Source organism: Phaethon lepturus, unplaced genomic scaffold, assembly GCF_000687285.1.
Source record: "Phaethon lepturus isolate BGI_N335 unplaced genomic scaffold, ASM68728v1 scaffold14454, whole genome shotgun sequence".
NCBI lineage: Eukaryota > Metazoa > Chordata > Aves > Phaethontiformes > Phaethontidae > Phaethon > Phaethon lepturus.
In genome coordinates this window covers 32,594-55,142 of record NW_010534081.1, presented here as the reverse complement: position 1 = coordinate 55,142, position 22,549 = coordinate 32,594, and the positions used below count along the sequence as shown (strand labels likewise).

Here is a 22,549-nt window from a genome sequence, read left to right as displayed (position 1 = left end):
GTCGTGTCACCCTGGACAGCTGAGCAGGGAGATCCCATGCTCCAGGGCACAAAGCTGGGGCTGGAGGTCCTGGTGGCCAGTTCTTGCACAATGTGGCACTGTTAGTTGGGAGTGGGAGGTGGGGAGTTCCCCGCTGTTTGGCCATGGCCATAGGCTGAGGTGCCATCGGTCTGCTGTGCTGCGAGGGATGATCCTGGCATCGGTTCACCCAGTGGTTTAGTGACTGGAGGTTAGTTCCTTTCCCATCCAGTGCTGTCCCTGACCCCAGCCTAGGTAGGACACATCTGGGGGGCAAAGTGGGACATCTCAAAACTGAGATGTGAGGTAGGCACATGCCTGAAGTAGCCAGTGAGAAATGCCAAGGAGAGACAAGCACCTTGGACCGCCTTCAATTTAGGGTTTACAGCCTTCAGCTTGGCTCTGGCAAGAGGTGTTCCCACAGGCTGGAGGTGGGCAGAGCGTTCTCCATCTCCCACCATCCAGGTGAGTGTTTTAACCTCCAAGCTTGGTGGTTCCCCAGGGAAGTTTCTCTGCCTGTGGAAGACCTGTGTCTGTGCCGGGTGCTTGTGGAGCTGGCCACATTTCAGGCCCACTTGTGTGGGCATCTGGCAGGAGCCATGGTAGAGGGGGCAGGGTGGACATGCTGCCGGCTGTGCTGAGCTGACCTTGTGTCCTACCTGGCAAGCCGTGCAGGGCAGGGGGGCACATCAGCCCCTTCGTGCCACCAAGCAGAGGGGAGCAGGGTGCCTTGAACTGCAGCTGGTTTCATCACACCCGGTGGCAGTGTGACACGGACCTGTTGTGGGAGGGCTGGCTCTGCCCCAGGGCTCCTCTGGATGCCGGCCTGGTCCTGCAGCTTCGGCCAGGTTTGGGTGATGGGGATGAGGTGGGACTAGCTGGCTGGCCTCAGTTAAAAGGGGCTGTTTCTCCCGTGGTCTGGGTGGGAGCAGGACCAGTACAAGCTGTTTCCCTCCTCATAACAAGGCAGGGGATGACAACACGGTGGCTTTTTAATTTTGACTCCCCTCTATTTGGGAGAATGAGTCCAGAGCTTCCGACACAAGAGGAAAGATGAGATCTGTGTCTCCCAGTGCCTCTCTGCCTCCCACCTAGACAAGCTCTGTGGCCGGCTGGTTCCCGGTATCAGCAGCTCGCTGATGGTGGGGCGCACGGGGCTGGGGGCTGTTGTCTGGGGCTGTTGCAAACCCCGCACCAGCACTCGGGGGCTGCCTGGCCTTGAACTGCTTTCCAAGGTGAGGGGCTGCCCTGGGAGCCTCAAGGACTGTCAGGACCCTGTGTCCCCCGTCATGGAGCTGCCCCCACGGTGGGTGTCCAGAGGAGTCCTCGTGTGGGAACTGCGCTGCCTTGTCCCTCGGGCTTTGCCAAGCTTTTGCCAAGTCCTGGGCTTTTGCTTTGCCAAGTCCTGGGCTGCCGCTTGAATCCCTGCCCTGGACCTTTACTTCTAGTGGGACTCCTGCCATATGCTCTGCCCTCTGATTTGGACTTTCAGTGGTGGCTTGCTGAGAGTTTGGTGTGAGGCCAAGTGGCACCTGCAAGGTCGATGGCATCCCAGCCAGGAGAGGGGACTGATGGAGATGGAGGATTCTGCTGGCTCCTGGTCCCACCCTGGGAGAGAAAGCAGCTGCCCCAGAGCTGGCAAGATGGAAGATAGCTGTATAGATGCCTATGGGAAGGGGCTCTGTGGGAAGCGTGCTGGTTCCTCTGTGTGCTGGTATTTCAGAAGCTGACCCTACACAGCAGACCCTTCGTTGCTAACAGAATTGCGGAGGCCACTCTGTAGGGGAGGCTGCTGGCAGCTCTAAGCAGTTCATCTCTGACGGCATGGTTGAGTGACTTCCCTTCTGTGTCCGCAGCAATCTTGGCGGTAATATCATCAATGAGGTAGCCCTGGACTTCTGGCGAGCCGGCCGGGCACGGGAGGAGATCTCCATGGAGTTCCGGGAGCATCGGCTGCGGCTGGAGCTGCTGGAGCCTGCAGGTAAGAGCTGGACTTGCTTGCAGGATGCTGTGGGCAGGCTGCCCCCAAAACTTGCCCCCGGCGCCAGCTCGGAGCCTTGTTACACGGTACCATCCACCCGGTGCCGCACAAGTGTGTGCGCTGTGGAACAAGCCTTTATTCCAACACCCACCCTGGGGTTATTTGTGATGCGAGCCCCTTCCTTCATCCACATGAGCACGGCACCGCTGCAGCAGCGAGGCACACAAGGAGGAAGCTGTGACGACTCCTTGCCCCTTCAGCCCTGGCAGTGGCCAGGTTGCGAGAGGCAGCCTAACACCATGGGGAACCATCAAGGCTTCTTTGGGGATTCATGGCCTGAGGTGGGCAAGCCATGGTGACGTTCTGTGTTCAGACTAGGTGCTGGCCAGCTCTTTACAAGTGGAAGGGTGGCTCTCCCACTACGTCTGGCTGGATGAGGCAAGACAGCCCCCCCAGAAAGGCAAGCCTTGCCTCACAGAGGGATGCTGGCTGTTCTGAAGTTTTGTTTTGTCTTGCTTTTCGCTACAGAGAACAGTTACGCCCGCAGCCACCTCCTCGAGGAGAACCTCATTGATTTCTTCGTGCCGTTCCTGCCCCTGGAGTACCACCACGTGAAGCTCTGTGCGCGGGATGCTTTCCTGGCCCGTGGACTTCCGTACACCGAGGCAGCCCTCGAGGAGGTGGCCAGGTTGATGGTGTTTGTCCCCAAAGAGGAGAAGCTTTTCTCTGCACAGGGCTGTAAATCTGTATCCCAGCGCATCAATTACTTCCTTCCTTGAACACCAGGTGGGACTACACCAGTGGTGAAGGTGGTTCTGCACACTAGGAGCTGCTCTCCTCTCACAAGGTCAGGCAAGCAGATTACCCAGCCATGCACTTGCACAGGGACAGAGACTTAACCCCTTGTTACTCCGAGGGCTGTTTGCAGGGAAGGAGGTGCGCCCTGCCCAGCCTTACTCCTGGGACACCGGGACAGCCTGCTCTTGGCTGCATTTGAAGTCTGTCCCTTCTTTTAGCAGGTGGTAGCCTGAAGCGGTGATTTGGTTGTGCTGGTAGGCACTTTGTTTCACATGAGCAGGGATGTCCAAGTCCTTGCTTTGTTACCGTGTAATGAAGGCCTTGGACAGGCCGGTCCTGTCGAGACAGTCCGGCAGAAGCCACGTCCTCATCCCTGTCCCATTTTGTCAGTCACTTTACAAGCTCTCAGACTGCACAGAACTGTTTTGCTGGAGTTGAGGTTTGGTTTTTTTCTCTATTGCTTTCCTGCATTCACAAAGCGACTGCTGCTCAGGGATGCATGTGCCAGGACCGTGGTTTGTGCAGGAAGGCCCTGGTATAGAGAAAATGAGTGAATAATCTCTTGGAGATGTCAAATCCACTCACATTGGAGTGTCCCCCTCTCATTGGAGTCTTTCGTTGTATGGAAGCAGCTGCGGGGATGAGGTGAACTTCTGCTGAAATTGTCTTTTTCTAAAGCAATTTGATGGAGAGCCTGTTTGCTTCGCTGCAAAATGAAAAAGGGGAGACTAATTCCCCTTTCAAGGGCAAAGGGCAGTGGAGGAGGATGGTGGCTGAAGGAACAGGCTGCAACTGAATTCAGCTTTTCAGGGATGCAGTAAGCTTGGGGTTTTTTTTCTTTTTTCCCAGTATGTTGCATGCTGTGGTTTTTTGGCTGGTATCAGCATTACTACACCAAGGGGCTGTTTGCTGTCTGGGTACTTGCCAGGTGATAAGAATGTTACAGCAGGACCAAAAAAATTTCAACAGTGTTACGGGAATCGCTTTGTGACCTCTGGGTCAAAACTCCCTTCCAACACCGCTGGGCTGGGGCGGTGAGGTGAAACAGCACGCGCCAAGGACGGGGCTTAGCTCCCTGGACACCCCTGTGCGGACCTTTGGTCTATTTTAAGCTTTGAACCTCTCTGCGGTGCCAGTGATGAGCAGCACGACCTCTGGGAAAAGATTGACCAGTCCTGCAGACTGTGAGTTTGTGTTTCCCTCCAGGCACGCTGGCTCCGTTATCTAAAGAGGCTTCATAGTCCAAGGCAGGAAGAGGAGCCGGCTGCTTTCTTCCTGCTCAACAATGCAAAGTTAGTTTAAACCTACCTGTTGTCACCAGATTGGCTCTCAGGCACTTCTGAGACTTGGTTTATGGCTATCTATCTCTTCATCGCAGGTGTCAAGCCTAAAGCTTCAGCCTGTGAAATGGTGGAGGGAAACATGCCCGGGGAAGGGCGGCTACAGCCCCAGATGGGGACACAGCTCAGGTTGTGTTTTATAACCTGGGCAGAAAGTTGTTAGTTAATTGCTTAAAAGGTTGTATAAGCCAGGGTAACCTACAGATTTTTTTACAACAGAGAAGAATCTTCAGCTGTCCAGGTTAGACAGATGCAGATTAAAGTAGAAGGGAGTCACTGTGTCAGCCGTTTCACCAGCGTGGGGCTGGCATGTTAAGCAGTTCTTACTCTGTTACTGATTAAGGAGGTGGCGGTGTTACTAACGAGGGCAACTGTCAAACCTATGATGCAAGACCCTACGTTCTGCCAGGTCACACTCGTGTATGTTTGATAATTAAGTGAGCATTTGATTATGCAACCCCAACAGCAAGAACCGCTCACCTCTGACCACTCCACGGCAATGTTAAGTTTGATTTTAAAGGCATAAATAAAGACACTGCTTTTCTTTGCAATCTGGGAGAATTAAATTATTGTCCTTTTCAGCAGGTTTATCATCATCTTTTCTACCCCAAATAACAAGTTTCAGGTTAGCACTAAGCAGCTTCAAATATTCCTTAAAAAAAAAAGTAGCAACTACTCAAGTGTTTTTTGCCAATAAAATATTGCAACCTTTATTTAAAACAAAATGCAAATTGGCAAAACTTTGTGGAACGACAGGCAAAGAGGTCCTTCAAAGGGCCTTATTTACATCAAGTTTAACACTGTTCGCAGTTCACAGTCAGACGATAGTGAGAGAATTAAATTAGAAAAAACAACCAAAATATATTACAATAACAATTAAAAACAAAAACAGTTGACAACACTGGTAGAGTGATTGGTGATTAACGTGTTTCATTTTAAACCATTCCTGCCCTCCATGAGTTCACTACTGATACAAAGCCGATCGGGCTTTACCTCCCATGCACAACAGACACATTGTTTGGAAGAATGACCTCCTTTGGTACAGGCTTTTCTTTTTGTATAGGTATTATAAGTAAGTCAAGTCAGGTGTCCCGTAACCTCTTATTTCCTACCACCCAGGAATAGGCTGAAGGTTTTGTTCTACGCTGCAGGAGCGCAACCCCGGTGCCCATCCGTGCTAGAAGGTGCCACTCGCACTGAAGTGGGAGGTTTCTGAGCACGCTGCAGTCGCTGCCCTTCCTGCCAGCTACTGATGAAACAGTAGTGCTGGACTGTGTGTTTTAAAAGAGAAGACAGCAGCCTGTTACATTTGCAAAGAAGATACTCTGGGTTTATTAGTGCTTGTCACAGCTACTGCTGCTGCCAGAGAGCACCGATGAGCAAAATGCAGAGCACCTCTGCCCTAGGTAAGCGGTAAAGACATCAGGCTCTGGATTTCTTTATGACTGCACAGCGTAACCCATCCTAACCGCTGCCTTTTAGGGAGGGGCTGCTCTGTTAACACGGCAGTTCTGGTGCAGCTATTGCCCCACGCATGGGGTTTAGTTCCCGCTGCCCGCAGAGAGCGGTCTGCCATAAAAACTCTTGCGCGAGCACACTTACGTGCGTTTGCATCTCACTGACACAAGGCCAGTGGTGGTCAGGAGAAATGTCCTGTGTGAGGAGGATGGGGACAGTCCCCCCTTCCTCACAGTGTTCTGCATTGGCAACACTGCTCCATTCAATTCCGCTTTCCCAGTGGCTAAATCTGATGCAGTCCCAAGACCCAAACTCTTAATTCGGCTTCACCCCTGTCCGCACTAGTGAAAAATACAATCGAATCGAAGTGCTGCCCCTCAGGCAGCTGAGTGTACCACTTCTGGTGTTGAAAAGGGTGTACAGTGCAGGAAGAGAAGAGAATGGCACCTGTGAGTCAGCTAATTCCCCACAGTAGCGAGGAAGAGAAAGTGCCCCACGTCAACTCACTCGTGTGAGCGTACGCTTGTGCTTGGCATTACCAGGCCCTACACGACGCCATCCCCGTTGCAAAGGAGAGACTACTTCAAATTCTAGCCCATACTAGTGCAAGTGAGAGAGCCCAGCTGCAACTGCATCCTTCCCACGCAAGGCCTTCTGACAGCGGTGAGGAAAGGAAAGTCAGTAGGAGCTTATGCCTTGTCCCTACCCTAAACAGTGGAGCAAGAGGGTGCTCTTCACCAGGGCAAGTAACAGGGCTTCACCATCCTTATGTTACTTTGTATGTACTGGGTAAGGCTACAGTGGAGAAACTGCTACAGTAGAGACCTTTAAGGCTGAACAGAAAGCCAAACCTAGCACAAGGGAGAAGGCATGGTAACAATTTTGGGAGAGTAGCTGTGGAAGGAAGAACAACTGAGCAGTGATTTACAGCAGAACCAGCTTTCCCAGATACCACCCTTTTGCTATCCTGCCAGAACGCAGGGGAATTCCAGTTTGGGAATAAAACACTGGTGGCCAGCAGAAGCAGCAGCAATTCTTCAGCCCCCTATTTAGGGGGAAAAAACCACCTACCTCTGCCACCATCTACCTACCTGACGTAAGATAACAGGTAAGAGGAGAGAAAACACACTCTGTAGGAGTGATCACAGGCACATCCCCAAATTGCGCAGTTCTGTGTTCTTCCTCCACTGCAGGGATCAGAACTGAACAGGCTTCTGTGTTGCCTAGAGAGGTTGTGGAGTCTCCATCCTCAGAGATATTCAGAAGCCATCTGGACACAGCAGTGGGGTTGGACCAGGTGACCCCCAGCGATCCTGGTAAGACCCCACCTGCAGTGCTGCATCCAGCTCTGCAGCCCTCAGCACAGGAAAGACATGGAGCAGTTGGAGCAGGGCCAGAGGAGGCCACAAAAATGATCAGGGGGCTGGAACAGCCCTGCTGTGAGGACAGGCTGGGAGAGCTGGGGGGGTTCAGCCTGCAGCAGAGAAGGCCCCAGGGAAACCTTACTGCAGCCTGACAGGACTTAAAGGGGGCTTAAGAAGAAAGATGGGGACAGACTTTTTAGCAGGGCCTGTAGTGACAGGACAAGGGGTGACAGTTTTAAACTAAAAGAGGGCAGATTTAGACTAGATACAAGACATTTTTGACAATGAGGGTGGTGAAACCCTGGCCCAGGTTGCCCAGAGAGGTGGCAGATGCCCCATCCCTGGGAACATTCCAGGTCAGGCTGGACGGGGCTCTGAGCAACCTGATGGAGTTGAAGATGTCCCTGGCTCAGTGCAGGGGGGTTGGACTAAGTGGCCTGTAAAGGTCCCTTTTCCCACCTCAGCCATTCTGTGACTGTAAAAGCAGATGGCTGCTTCAGCTGTACTACTGTGTACTGCCCCTCACCTCTGCCGTGTGGAGGAGAAACCAGGCAACATCTGAAAGGAAGCGGGCATGACCAGTGGAGGGGAACTAGTCCTTCATTAGGGCAGAGTTAGTTAGTTTCTTTGGAAGGGTCAGAAAGGGCTGAAAGAGGGGAGTTTTAGTAGTTAGAAATTCCAGGAACTGTTTGCTAGTCTGTCACTTTTGCTGGAGCTTTTCTGGAAGACTGGCATTCTGGGAGGGGTAAAAAAAAAAAACCCAACCTTCTTTCAAAATACTCATCAGAACTGGACTAATAGCCTTAAAATTTTCTGGTTGAAATACCTTTCCCCTGAGAATCACTTCAATTTCAGTCCATTTGTCCTAGACTGAGTAGCAGTACAATGATGAAGCTACGCGATTGTCTGCCAGGGCAAACAAGACCTGCCTTTCTGCCCCAAAGAAAGCTCCCATACCTTTTCAACCTTTTTGATTGTTTGAAAGGCCATGTGAAGCAATACTACAAGCTGCCTTCCCTTTGCAAGTCACCTTTCCGAAGGCAGTTAGTTTGGTGTGCAGCAATGCACACCTTCAGTAAAGATGACTGTACGAGATAAGGTAAACCACAAAAGCCCTCAGTAAAGTCTGCAAGATAACGGTTTGGTACTCTGCCTTACGGCTGAGCGTTGCTGTGAAAGAGCCCCGGCACAGCCTCCCCCAACCTGAGGGCTGCAGGAGAGCCTGGGCAAGCTGAAGATCCTACTGCAGAAGTAGACAGCAGGCTTTGTCAGGTAGGCTTGGTACTGCTAAGTCAGGATCAGTAATCCATGCTGTACGTACTTAGTTTCATTTGTCTCCGCTTAGGTACCAGCTCACTGGTGTAAAACTAACACACAGGAACAATTCATTCACTTGAATGCCTCTCAGCTGGGGTGGAGGGGTTGCTTTTTTCCCACCATTTCACTTGACTGACTTGGACAGTGAAACTCACATGGTCCATTCTACCTTGCGTACTGCTCTAACAGTGCACATTCATGCATTGTGACACAACTTTGCTTACCACAGACCAGTAATAAAATGACGATTCTCAGACGCCAGCCCATTTCTAAGGATTTTATCAGGCTACTGTCTCGCTATGCTCCATGAAAAAACAACAGGGATGTGTACTGAGACAGCCCAGCCGACTTCCAAGCACCAACAGGGGCATGCTTCCAGATATAAATGGAAATGCCCATCTTCTAAAGTCACACCTGTGCCCCAGCTCAATTCTAAATACTCAAACTAAAAGCAGCCCAGTCACACTTTTAAAAACAAGTTAAAAAAGCATTTTAGCCAAAAATAAAAAACAAAAATTTAAGGTGCAAAGCAAGCCAGATCCTGTCATCACCAACAGTGTGAAGTGAGCAGCAGCATGCAGGGTAACGTGTATCTGGAGCCAGCTATCAGGCCTGTTTTCTTCCTCTTGCAAACCAGCAGTTAATTGAGGTCTTCCTCCATGCCAGTACATTTACATATTGGGGAGTTGTGCGTATAGGCAGAAGACCAGCTTTTTGAGGCCACAACCAGCACTAGGACCAAGGAAGACAACTCAGCCCCATGACTGCTTTTGTTCTGGGATTATCGGCAGACATCAGAGACCATAGCCTAGCAGGAGCTCTCCGAGGCAGAGCCATAACAGTTGTTGTCACATCTCTCTCAGGGAGAGGACCGTACAAGTTACATGCACGTTCCCTATGCCACAGCATGAGATTCTGGTCTAGCCTTTAAAATACAGGAATAAATAACGACAAAAAAAAAAGATGGCTGTGATTCCCCTGTGTGCTGACATATCTAGTCACCTTCATATGTAGGGAAGCTGAAAGCCTACAAGACCAGTAAGCACTAGAACAAAGCCCAGGAAGCCATCAGCATGAAGTGTTATGCCAAGAGTAGGGACTGGTCCAGGGCATCCTGCAGCAGCGAGGGCACGTGGCAGGCAGGCCAGGTTGTACTTGCTGGCTCTCCAGCTGGCCCCGCAGTGCTGTGGCTGTTAAAGGAATGTGGAGAACAGCCAGGGGTAGCAGAGGCTCTGCCTTACCTACCACGGGTCCTCAAGGTGATGAAACTGAATTAGGGAGTCAACCTGGTAACAAGTTAAAAACAATCTAGAGCTTAAAAAAAACCCAAACAAAACACAACCCACCCACCCCAGTAACACCACTGGCAAGTTGTGCAAGAGCCCCAAACTACTCACAAAAGACCATCAAGCAGCACCTGTGCTAGACCACTAGAAATAGGTATCAGCTGAGTGAAGGCTGTGTGGTGGGGAAGAGGGTATTCCAGTGGTAAGTAAGTCTGCCCAGCATCCCTGACGCTTCCGATACAACAAAGATGAGAACATGTGGTAGATGAGGGGGACAGAAGGGAAAAGGGATAGTTTCATATATTAACTAATTTTGCAGTTCTTATTACAGCAGCAACAGCACTGTGGAAGTAAGCCATCTGGGCTAGTGCATCCACCTCCAGCAGCTCTGAATACTGTCAGTGCATTAGAGACCTTTCCCCCAACCGCACGCGACCTCCCCGTTCAGAGCTACTCCAGCTCAGACTGCTCGGCAGTTGGTACCAACGGAGCCCCAGTGCCTCTCCTTTGCCTTGTCAGGAGGCCAAAGCATGCATTAGTGCAGACGGGAGGATCTGTACGGCTGAGTGGCCTGCAGCCACTCCAGTACGCCAGCTATCACGCATCAAACCATCCTTCCCAAAGCGAGAACCTGCCATCGATTCTCCCGCCTCTCCAAGGGAAGAGCAAGGACTTTCCATCCCTTGCCATACCAAGCAGATCAGACTGACTAGGTAGGGACAAATCCTTGATGTTCTGCCCCCTTACAGCTTTAATCTACCCTCTCCATCCCCATTTTTTGAGATGAAACTGTAAACGTGAGGAGAACTCAGTGATCTGAGGTACTTCACATACTCAAGTATCAGTCTTTCCTTTTGAAAGCATCAGTACAGAAAAAACGTGTCCCCCCCTCCCCACATGTATTTCTCTTACCCAGATTGACAGTAGCTACCTTTGCACCACATCGCTGATTTCTTGGACACATGACAATAAGTTATTAAGGACGGGGTTTGCCCCAGGGACGCTAGCAGCTGTTGAGGACACCTGCAGTTCCTGCAGGCTGAGTTCCAGTTTGCTCACGGCTTCCCGGAAGGCAAATTTGTTGCGTGTATGCGGGATGCAGTCCACGTAGCCTGAGCAGTAATCCAACAGCTGGTGCCCTGTGTCCACCAGCTGGCTGTTTGGTGTCGGCTCGGCAATGGCACTCGAGAGAAGATCTGCGCACTCCAGCAGTGCTTCCTTGCTGATTTTGTCTGCAGAGATTTTCTCAGCTGCCTGTTTGGTCTTTCTTAGCGCTACTTTTGCGCCAGCCGTGCCGTTGGCCATTTTCACTGGGGATGTGGAAGACGATGACAGAGGCACTTGAGGTGGAGGCATCATGGGCCTCCCAGATTTTCCACCAACAGGTGCTGCTGCTGCCGCCGCCTTCTTACTCCCTTCGCTTGATTCCAGTCCGTGCTGCGCTCCCGCCACGTTGCTCAGCTCTTCTGCTGCATCTGAGCAGGCAGCTGGGTGTTGTAGGAGCCTCATCACTGGTGGTGGAGGTGGAGCACACTTTGGTTTTACCCGTCTGGGCCGGTCCCTGTCGCCAGAAGAAGTGACCTGATGCTCAGATAAGAGCTTAAATTTATTACCCTGAGAGTCTGTGCCAACAAGCTGCACATCTGCTGGAGTGTGTTTTAGAGTGGGTGAGATCAGGACTGGCACTTTGTGGTTATGAGTGGTTGGAAGTATTGCTGCACCCTTTACTGGAGATGACCACCCCGGTCTCTCGCCATCCTCATGGGCCCCTTGCCGTAAGCCACTGTTTTTTTCTTTGCCCTTAGGAGCTGCTGCTAGCCCCAGACCCTCCTTTTCTTCTGATCCAGAGGGGGTCCGGAAAGGGAGTGCCGTAGCACCCCTCGGCAAGAGTTTTGCTTTTGGTCTCTCTCTGGTCAAAGCAGGGCCTTCTTCACACCTTTTGGGAAGCAGGTCATTGGCCCTCCCTGCGCTCTCATCGGGCTGAGAGGAGGTGGACACTGTCCGTTCCAGCTGGATTTTTGACCTCTGGGAATTTCTGGGAAGGGTCATTGCCATCCTATCCTGCTCTGGAAGCCCTGAGGACATGGAAGATGTAGAGTTTGACCTTGGAAAAGGCTTTGAAGCTTCTTCACTGCCAGTGGGTTTTCCTGCTCGTAAACCCAGTGTCTTTTTAATCAAGCGTGGTGTAAAGAAACCAGTGATGCCCGACCACCCACCACCAGTGCTTATGCCCCCACCACTGCTGGTACCAATGCCATCATCGTTGTAGAAGGTCCTCTGCACAAAGCCCCCACCATAGCACTTGGGTGGCGCCAGGCTTGCGTCCTGCTGCGTGGGAGCAAAAGAGAACCCGTCCACATGCTGCAAGGAAGCAACAGATGAAAAGTTACCCGTCAGCTCGTATTTCTTATGGGGCTGATTCTCCATCTCCCGAAAGGAACTGCTACGCTTGGGAGGTGTGGGAGCATTCCTCTTCTTCATAAAGGAGCTGAAGAAGCCACCTTTTCTGTCCCTGGTGAAAGTGGTCTCTTTGGCATCCTCCAACAGGCTGCTGGGTGACTTGTCCCTCTGCTTGCGAGGCAGTGCAGGAGACCCACTTGTTGGCTGTGTGCTTCTGATAAAACCTAGACAGAAGAAACAACTATGAATCTGCAAAATCAATTTCCATTTCCACCTCCCTATCCTGCAGTGGGCTTCATGGGCCTGGCATATTTAGCTGCCCAGGTTCTGCAGAGATAGACCGAAAGAGGAAGTTAGCAGCACTTTTGTTTTTGTGTGAGGCTGGTGTGCTTTTGATTTTTTTTTTTTAAACTTTTTTTCCACTTCTGCGTGCATGACTTGTCTGTTGTATATACTGTGGAGGCCATTTAGGAGACAGTTCAGGAGAAAGTGAAGTTGCTCTTTTCTTCCAGTTTCTTATTCCCTTCCTGTAGTTTTTTCTTCCTTCCCCAAATACCACGAGTATAAAAGACAATGTCTTGTTGCACTGTCAACTTTAGTTTTCAAGCTGTCATTTGAAAAAAACCCATCAAACCCAAATCTAAAGGAAAAAACTACAATGGAATTTACTAAAAGAACATTGAACAAGCTGCAGTGTTTTCTATTTGCTAGTAAATAATTGGGCTGCTGAGGTGGCCAAGAGCCCTAATGACAGAGCAGCACAAAGCACCTTCCCATGTCCCGTTGTTCTGTTTCCTCCTGTTTCTCTGGCAATTTAGAGCAGCAGCAAGCCTATCCCAGAACATGTGGCCTCACTGCCACTGTCCCAGTGCCCATACCTGGTGCTGAGCTGGAAGCCAAGTGCTCCACAGTATCTTGTGTTCCTTCAATGTTTTCCTTGTTCTCTGCCTGTTTCTTCAGTGTTCTAGTCTTGGAGGGAAGCATGGGTAACCGGGGCAAGTAAGGAACGATGGATGAGGAGGAGGCTGTTCTTCCAAGCTCCTCTGCTACCTCTGTAAGGTAAAGAAAATAAAAAGGGAATAGTTTTAAGAGACCTGCAGATGAAGAAGAAAATCTGTGTCTTTACTGCAAACCTAGGCTGTCAAGAAATGATACACGACTGAGAAATACGTAGTTTATTAATTTAGTTTTTGCTCAAGTCCAGAGGTATTCAGGGTAAGATTTTTTTCATAATCCTTTCAAACACATTTACATCTTTATGAATTCAGAGAAAAATACCACAGTAAAACAGTGGTAGGATCTGTACAAGAGGTCTGGTACGAATCCAGCTCTCTGCTGAGTTAAGGGTTGCTCAAGAGCTAAACCTAGCACTGAATGCATTTGCCTGTTTCTGATTAAGGTGCCTCCTGTTGATGCTGCTGGGATCCCGCAAAAGTTGTGTCCTTTCCGGATCTAAGCTGCTTTAACTTGAGGCAAACCACTGCACCCCCCTAGTAGAAAAGAAGACTGCATGTTTTCTTTCCAACATCAATACAAGGTATGTGATTTTTTTAAAAAGAAACACACCAAAAATGCCCCCCTTCCTGGCCACACCCAGGTTGGCATTTGTGTGGGCCACTCGATATGCCTGTTACAGATCCTCCCCAGTAGAATTTGATCTGCTGTGTTTTTTCTGTAGTAAGGAAGTGGATGGGTCAGATTCATAATTAATTTAAAAATGTCCAAGATGGTGAGACAGTCCTGCTTGTCTGCTGTCTCCTATCGCCCTTCTTACCAGCATTCACCTCCTACTTGATTAGGTTTGAGAGTTGAGTTGCACAGATTTGCTCCTAGAAGTTGCTAAGTAGAAAATCCTGAGATTAAGGTGCACTTTTTAAAAATGGAAGCTGGTAGTATAATGTTTAATGACCTAATCACTGCAGTCAACAATGGACTGTGATATTCATACATCTTTCTCTCAGCATCACTCACTATTCATTACTTTTCAGTCTGGGAAACAAGAGCTTCCTCTAATGGAGGAGACAATATTCTTCAAATTAACTCTTTGGCATCTTAGTGCTCAAATGAATTACTATACTGTCCCCTGCATTGGTGTACCTCTGAAGTTTATTCAGGATTTCTGCAGCAAGTAAGAGAATGTATTTACCCACTTATGGTTAACAAATTAAGTAAGGAATGAAGCTTCATCACAACCCCCACTGCTGTCAGATAAGCCTTAAGAGCCTGTCTGTAAGACGTAAGCACTCTGGGAGAAAAACTCCAGTACTGTTTTGGAAATAATGCAACTGGGGCTCTCACCCTCCGAGATGCTTGAGTCGTGGAACATGGTTTCAAAAGCCTGGTGGGTCTCAGCAAAGGAAGGTCGGTCTGGTGGGTTCCACTTCCAGCCTGCAATGTGAGAAAGAGTAAGTCTCAGTGCCTGAAACGGGTAGGAGGTAATTTTTTATTCTATCCAAGGAGACAGAAAACACCTAAGCTTTCTCAACTGTAGTCACTCTGATCTCCTACTATTAAACAGGCTTTAGAGTCATTCACAGGTATTAATTCATAGCAGCAGTCAGTCACCCTACGGTATCCTAACAAACAGATCATGAGAGGAAGGAACCAATTCTGAAAACCCCAGCTCTCTGCCAACTCCATGTTTTTTTCTGATCTCCCTATCCCTCTTTCTGAATTTTTTGGGCAAAAGAGATTTCCAGGTTTGCTACCCTGGCTGTGTGGACTGCCCACAGCTAATCGAGTCACAGATTGCACACACACACAGACACTGTGTGTGCAAAGCTCCAGGTAACATTCTGCTCCTATGCTCTTAATACTGAAACTCAAGCAGAGCCTTCCAAAAGGAGATTATGTGTGCCCTGTGGGGGAAAGAGGAAGAGAGTGCACTGATCTAAGATGGAGCCTGAAACATTATGGAAGGGTATCATGACATGACAAAAAGCAAAATTTCTGCAGTTAGAAATCTGCACCAGGGGCATGTATTCTGGAAGCACTGTTTGTCGATATCACCATAGGGTATGGAAAGTGACTGGCATTCTGTTCATATTGCGCTGCATTAGTATCATATGAATCCCCTGCTTTTGGGCTTTTGTCAGCTTTCTGAAGGGTTTTTGAAGCAATATCCGTCATCATTACTCAGCTTCTTTGTTTCATAACTGAAGTTCACCCTGACTTTCTTTGTCATGCCAGGGATCAGGCATCGCTGGAGACAGGCTGTAGAACGGACCCCTTAAGCCCTGGTTTGTCTGTCTTGTACATTGAGGGCTACACAGATTGTCTGCATTAGCACCAAGGAGTCTTCTCCTACTCTGGTCACACTGACAGGGTCTCTCTGCTCAGAGCTCCTTATCTGACTCAACAGCATGGCCTGGTTTGCTCCACAGGATCTTCTGCATTTTGCCTAATATATTCTCTGCTCCTGCGGGACTGAAGGAGATTGGCAATGCTTTTAAACTCTTCTGCTCTCTTCCTGTTGCACACTGTCTTTTGGCCTTTTATTAGTAGATTTTCAATTTGTTATAGAAGTTTTCAAGGCCAATGCTAAGTAGCATGCTTGGAGAATGCGTTTTGTGCAGCCTTGTCAACTAGATGTTTCCCACATGGGTTCTGTGTTTGCAGAGAACTAAATAGCCTTCTAATTTGGTGATTCCATAGTAAGAGTCCTACTCACAAAACAGCAGTACAATTCACCACAAAGTGCTCTAGCTGTACTCAGAGATGACAGTTTTTGAGTGTGAGACCAGACTCATTTTGCATCAGTAACCAGGTACATCTCAGGTGATAGGGCCTTTTCCATATTAGCTAACAAAATAGCACATAAGAAGCAAGGGCTTATGGTTAACTACAGGTTTCTCCCACCCCTCCAGGCTTTGCCCCTCAAACTGGAAGAAGATACTCACATGCCCTCATCAGTTCGTAAACTTTTGGAGGACACCCCTCAGGTTGTTCCATCCGATAGCCCTTTTCCAGCAGATCATACACCTGAGAGAGGTCAATTCCTGGGTATGGTGACATCCCATAGGTAGCAATTTCCCATAACAGCACCCCAAAGGCTGCAAAAAGAGAAAACAAAACTCCTGGTCATAAGTCTGCCCTCTTCTTGTGTTGCTCATTTACATTGTGGTGTGTAATGCAGCTCAAGGCAGCATCTCTTTCTTGCAGATACGTCAGGCCAGTCCAGGTGAAGACATGACATGCTAAAAATACTACTGATTCATGAAGCTGTGGCCTGGCATGTGACCATCTCTTACCCATGTTTCGGCCCAGGCCAGAAAGCAAGTTGCTGTCTAGGCTGGCAAAGAAAAACAAAATGAAACAGAATAGAACACCCAAGCAGAGTTTTCTTACCCCACACGTCTGATTTGATTGAAAAGGTGTTATAGGCCAGGCTCTCAGGAGCAGTCCATTTGATTGGGAACTTGGCTCCAGCATGAGCTGTGTAGGTATCTCCAGTCATAAGTCGGCTTAAGCCAAAGTCAGCCACCTTCACCACATGATTTTCTCCAACTAAGCAGTTCCGTGCTGCCAGGTCCCTGTACAAAGGAAAAAAGCACACTCCTTGATTGGAGCAAGAGTAGGGCTTTTGCATACAGTCTCCTGGTTGCATAGCCTGTGCCTCTCCGATGAGTTGGGAAGCACTCTTTTTTATACAGCAGGTAAAGGCAATGTGAGCTTTGCTCTACACAGTGTCAGAAATTGAGTGGACTTATTCTTAGGAGCCAATGAGGTAAGTCAGGATTAGGGCTCATTCTTGAAATTCTATTAAATTTCCAGTATTGGCAGCTGTTAAAACGAGAAGTTTATGTTTCCTAAGAATAGGATAGGCTTAGCAGCTCATCACATGCTGGTAACAGCTTTATGGCACTGCTTTATCTTACTGGATTAAAATAGGACTTGGGGTTGACGATGTCTTGCACAAAGGCGGTACATCAGAATAGGACAACACCAACTTTCCTAGCTGTCAGGCACTCAGGCACAAGATTGTAAGTCTGCTACAAAAGTCACGGGGAGAAGTTACTGCAAGACAGTATTGAAACCAGAACAGCCGTTGGATAACTCAGTGTGAAATCTAACTCTGGAAGAAACCTCCCCAAAAGGAATAATTCCTGGGCCACCATGCTGGCAGCCTGTTCATCGTTGCAATCTGCAATTGTACCAGCTCACTGTGACTTCACACACCTGTGAATGAAGTTCTTCTTCTCCAGGTACTCCATAGCAGAGGAGATCTGGGTGGCCATGTAGAGTAGCACAACAGCACTCACTTCCTCCCGGTTGCATTCCCGTAAATAGTCTAGCAGGTTCCCATACGGCATGTATTCTGTCACAATGTAAAAGGGTGGCTCCAGGGTACATACACCTATCAGTGAGGAGGAGGGAGCATGTGAATAAAGCTTTGCTTTCTTCCCTAGCTTACCACTATTCCTGATTTAATATCCATTTCTTGCATTTTGTATCAGCGAGTGTTTCTCTGAAAATTGAAAACTCCCATCTACAAGACCTGGATCAATGCAGCCCACCTTAAAAATTCAGTGCTTCTGTCTATCTATCTGACTATCCACTTTATGGATTGAGAGAAACATGTCTATTAAAGCGCCGCTATTCCTACACAATATACATGAAGGAGTAGTTCTGTTCTGTGCAGGGTTACAGAATGAAATGGCAGTTCTTTTGAACACGTATGATTTGCTTTTCTTCCTTCATAAAGCTAAGAGTAGCCAACCGGAAGTAGGTACCTATCAACTGGCAAGACTTCCAGACTGAAGTGTCACTCCAGAGTAATGCGAAGCACTCCCATGTGCGCTAGCGGGGTAAGCAATCCGCACGGTGGGACCTGCTCCTAAAGCAGCATTCTCACACATTCCTCAGATGACTACTTGCTCCAGTCATTGCAATTATGTACAAACTATGTATTAGCGGAGGAGGAGGGCAACAGGATACTCATGTCAAATCTCTGCGAACTCCCAGTGCAGCACTGCTGAATGCCTGCTTATACCGTTACGCACATACAGGAGTGAAACACAGCGCCAGAAAGAGCAAAAATGCATCTCTCTGATGAGAAATCTTTTAGTCTACTCCTGGAAGCAGACAGGGCTGGGCAGACACACATTTTTTAAATGGGTACAGAATAGTTGCTGTTATTAAAAGCCTTCACATTCTTCACATTTCTCCTTTCATCCTAGGCTTGGCTTGACAGCTTTGCTCCTGAAAGCAACAAAAGTCCAGAGGCAATTAAACACTAGTAAAGGTTTAGGGTGTCTCCTCAAGAATCTTTGTACATGTAAGAATTAACAGCTATGCAGACTATTTAATAGTGATCATCATATCATGCATTTGCCAGTGAGATAAACAGGGCACAGCCAAGCTGTAAAGCCTGCAGATTTCTTCCATTCGTGTGCTGTTTGATCTGACTTGCATCTCCACTGCCTTGATCCCATGTACTTATTTGGTGATACAGAGGGTCCCTTATAGCAGCAGCGATCTGGTTGTCTTCTGCTTAATTACAGACTGATTTGTTCTATTCAGTGCAGCTTTTTCTATAAAAGTCTCTGATTTGAGATGTGTGAAGAATGTAGTTGTTGTGCTTCCAATCTAATTTTTTTCTTTCACTTTGAATTTTCTTACAATTTTGTTCTATCAGAAAAGTCAGTTGTGGAAAATAATTTTGTAAATCTGATTTAACACAGCAGAAAAGGAATCTGGCCCCAATAACTGAAGCCTGGAGCATGTCTAAGGCCAAGGGTACAAACTAACAGGAGTCTGATATTGCAAACTTTTATATAATGCATAGTTGTGCCTCAACAGCAAAGTTGTCTACTAATGTACGTGACTGTATTTGATGTTTTATTTAAAATTAGTCTATCTTAGCTCCAATACTACATAAAGGAGTAAGCTGTCAAAAATACCACCCCATAACCTGACCCGATTGAAAAAATTATATAAATACAGAAAATTTGCCACTGCTTTTAAATGAGACAGATTTCATTTTGGTGAAAACTCAAGTAAAGAACAAAGAGCAAGATATTTCACTAACCTAACAACTGCACTAGATTCGGGTGCTTGATCTCCTTCATCACAGCAGCTTCTTTCAAGAACTCTTCCACCTCCATGGTATCTTCCTAGATAAACAGAGAGGCAAAAGAAGGGAAAAATTTATCTTTACGAACAAGGTCTGCTTTACACCACATATCCAAGCTGAATATAAATGCTGGCATACTTATCTCCATTCCGCTGTTTCTGCTTTTACCAAAGCAAAATATAACACCCCTGAAAAGCTGCCTGGCTGGCCTGCAGCATGGCCAAGTGACAGATTTGCAGTACACAGAAGGTGCTAGGCTTTCTCATTTGGTAGCTAGTGTGGCTACCAAAGCAGCTGTGGCTGGTGAGAAGGAAGAGTCTCACGATTACTGACTTACTTTCCCTGCCTAGCTATGAAAATGAAGCTTGAAAGCTCCCTTTCTTCGGGGGTACGTACAACTGTAGCTGTTAATATTGAAACAAACAGAAGGCTTTGAAAAGCAAGATAAATGGAGAAGCTAAATTTTTCCAGGAGTAGAGCAGAGGTTGTAGAAGGCATTTCTAACACCTTTGATTTCTTAAAGCTTCCACAGCTCTTCTGAGGGAAGGGAAGTGGACTTGGTAACCATTTCTACAGATCCAACTTGGACATGCAGCTCCTGCAGGTGCTTGCTGGGCCAAAAGTAAAAATTGCTTCTAAGCCACATGTGCTGGTGCAAGTTTGATAAGCTAACTTTGTTCTGCAAAGCTACTCTCCAGCATAGACTTTATGCAGCTCAGCATACTTCATTTTCCGATATTCATATCACTAGGTGGTATAATTGAGACCATTACAATTTCATTATGCTTATCATAAACGGTGACTAAATGAACAGTGCATAACAATCTGAAAACTCACCTTTAATGTTTTCACAGCAACCGTGAGATTGTATTTCTTCCAGACACCAACGTACACCTCACCATACTGCCCTCCCCCAAGTTTGTGCTTCATGGTAATATCAGTCCGCTCCATCTCCCACTTGTCGTGGATGGGGGACACTCCATAGACAGTGGGCTTATTGCACTTGGGTGCTGGGTAATGCAAAGTTGTCACCAGTCCATCTGCTACTGTGGAGTGATGGTGCACTAGCTCTGCTAGAGTGCTGAAACGGCTTTCTGCTGTCACATATACCTGTTAAGAAAGAACCAGGAATCTGCTTAAATTAAGCTCCTGGAAGCTTTCAGGAACACTGGAAAAAAGGTACAGTAAAAACATTCTTATATGTTTAAAAAAAATAATCAGAGAACCAGACTTTAGAGTACTTGCTCTCATCTTGTGGGACAACTAAATACTAATCTGTGGGATATTTACCTGCAGAAGGCAGCTAGATATAAGCTATCACTTGAGAGCAGTGCTGTCTCCTGCCTTGTGCTTTACATGCTGGAAACTGGAACACTTGTAGCCAAGCACAAGGCTTGTTTCTGCATCTCTCAACACAACATACTGCTATTTGATCAAGGTTAAAAACACTGACATACCAAAGCTCTGCTTGTTCTAAGGGAACCAACAGAAAGATACCACCACATCAGACCACAGCTGCTTTGCTCCCTAGCTACTTTCAGCCAGGGCGAGTACTGTTTGCACTTTTTCCAAAGTGGTGTTTGATGAGTTACCACCAAACTCTTGGCATACGTGTTCTTTTTTCATATTAATAAACCAGTGGACCTCTTTTCTCTCGCGCACACCCCTTGACAGCCTGCAACTTGAGATCCTGCAACATCTCTTAATTAATATCTTTATTTCCTCTCCCCACAGCATCATCCAGAGATCCTTACCTTTCCATCTGAGGTGGTGTTGATCCTGTAGTGGTAAACACGTCCTTCGTACCTGAGCGAGATGGATAGCTGCCCTGGGCTGCTCTCGCTTTCACGAACTAGGAAGCTGCCATTGATGAGACTGCTCAACAGATATTCTGCTGCACTGCGTGACACTGGCCCATGGTACCACGAATGCTTTTCCAGGCTGTTCACTGGTGTGATGTAGTTGCTTGGTACCCAGCCCTGCCCATTCTTCGAACGTACCTCACTCCATTCACCATTCTGGTTGTAACCCAGGACTCGCAACTTCTCACCTATGACCAGAAAGAAAAAAGCAAAATAAGCACCGTGCAATCTGTTGGGTCTCGTTAAGAGAGACACTCACTATCAGCTGACTAAGCCTGGGTTTGTAGCTTAACAATAAAAATCTGCAGCTGATATAACTGCGCTGCTATATACAGAGTATTTATGAAGTAACGTTTCAGACAGACTACCTAGGATACTGTTCCCTATTTTACTGCAGCGTGAGTGATGAACTTGAAAAGCTTCCCGTAGTCCAGCTTTTTAGACTAGAAAGACTTTCTTGGAGGGATGAGGTTTGTCTCCTCCTTGAACTCTTAAGTGGCAAGTGATTTAAAACAGTTCTGTATTCTGATATATGTACTGAACAGAAATAGAAGATCTCCGTGCAATTCTTAATTCTTGATTTTGCCACAGTTGAAAGTGCTGATAAATTCTGTTATCACCAATAATGTAAAGGTTTTCCTCTACCTCTCCCTAAAATAGGTGTCTCTCAGGGACAGTGATTTGGGGAGCCTAGAACAGGAACAACTGTAGCTGGGCTAGACTGTTGGGCAGTGTTGTACAAAGCTGTGTCTGTACTAGAAGAACTGCCCGGCAGGTGTCTCTGCAACACAAGTGAGAGAGAGACCGTCTGCTTATAATCATCAGTTTAGAGAATAACCTCTTCTAACTGCACTCATTCCTATTCCTATTGGGGGAAGAATTCTGCTTTTCTACTTTCTGTTGCTAAGTTTTCAACCTAGTCGCTGCTCTGCAATTTACAGCCTTACCTTTGGTGATGCTGAGCGTGTTGTCACCGCTTGCTACAAAATCGTAAAGTGCAACAAAGAGATTGGGATCGCTCTCAGTGGCTCCAAGCAGGTTCTCCTTGGAGCTCCATCTGATGGCTTCATTCAGTGCCTGGGGTTCAACATCACAACCATAGGGGCGGTGCAGGGCCTCTGAAGAAAGAACAGAAGAGGAAATTACTTTGTGTACAATTGTAAATAGATCAGAACCCAGAATAGAGCAGAGTGAAGGTCCTACTGCACAATATGGCCTTTATGGAAAAGGAACACCACATTTGCACATCTTAGATCGGTGGTTTTCAATACCCACTTTGCTGACTCTTGATTCTATAGTTTACTTCCAACAGGGGCTGGAGAAGGTGATTAACTGCCTACATACCACGTAGCAAGCCATGTATATAAAATTTCTGTTTAATATTTCTATTATTATATATACTTCTATTTACATACACCTCTTTTTGAAAGTATTTAAGCATTCACAGATAAAAAATGGGTAAGAAATTAAAAGCGGTTTTTTTATTATGCGAAGTAGCAAAGGAAACCTTTCAACACTGAAATGTTGTGGTTTATGTCTTCATCATTTCTGTGGCTGAAGTAGATAGCTTGGATCCGAAACCAACATTACAAATACAGGTAAGACAAGACTGGATTATGGCACACATGGAATCTATAGGTTGGGACAGTA

At 47.5% G+C, this 22,549-nt stretch overlaps 2 protein-coding genes across 3 annotated transcripts in view; one reads left to right on the top strand and one right to left on the bottom strand.

Moving 5' to 3' along the window:
• The window catches only part of TOR3A (torsin family 3, member A), a gene marked incomplete at its 5' end in the record, with an annotated part of 5,997 nt that extends 3,219 nt beyond the window's left edge, over nucleotides 1-2,778 (top strand). The window contains 2 exons of the mRNA XM_010285410.1: nucleotides 1,875-1,999; nucleotides 2,528-2,778. Coding sequence (XP_010283712.1) covers nucleotides 1,875-1,999; nucleotides 2,528-2,778 — 376 coding nt within the window. The remainder of the gene's footprint in view (nucleotides 1-1,874; nucleotides 2,000-2,527) is intronic.
• Nucleotides 2,779-10,489: 7,711 nt separating this feature from the next.
• ABL2 (ABL proto-oncogene 2, non-receptor tyrosine kinase) overlaps nucleotides 10,490-22,549 on the bottom strand; it is a 15,337-nt gene continuing 3,277 nt past the window's right edge. The window contains exons 2-12 of one of the 2 annotated variants that reach the window (XM_010285409.1): nucleotides 21,847-22,017; nucleotides 20,792-21,087; nucleotides 19,875-20,147; nucleotides 18,993-19,077; nucleotides 17,141-17,318; nucleotides 16,310-16,494; nucleotides 15,862-16,014; nucleotides 14,261-14,350; nucleotides 12,841-13,014; nucleotides 11,953-12,186; nucleotides 10,490-11,637 (exon numbers count right to left, since the gene is read on the bottom strand). In XM_010285409.1, coding sequence (XP_010283711.1) covers nucleotides 10,490-11,637; nucleotides 11,953-12,186; nucleotides 12,841-13,014; nucleotides 14,261-14,350; nucleotides 15,862-16,014; nucleotides 16,310-16,494; nucleotides 17,141-17,318; nucleotides 18,993-19,077; nucleotides 19,875-20,147; nucleotides 20,792-21,087; nucleotides 21,847-22,017 — 2,987 coding nt within the window. Of the gene's footprint in view, nucleotides 12,187-12,840; nucleotides 13,015-14,260; nucleotides 14,351-15,861; nucleotides 16,015-16,309; nucleotides 16,495-17,140; nucleotides 17,319-18,992; nucleotides 19,078-19,874; nucleotides 20,148-20,791; nucleotides 21,088-21,846; nucleotides 22,018-22,549 lie in introns of both variants that reach the window. The other variant, XM_010285408.1, reaches the window with a different exon arrangement.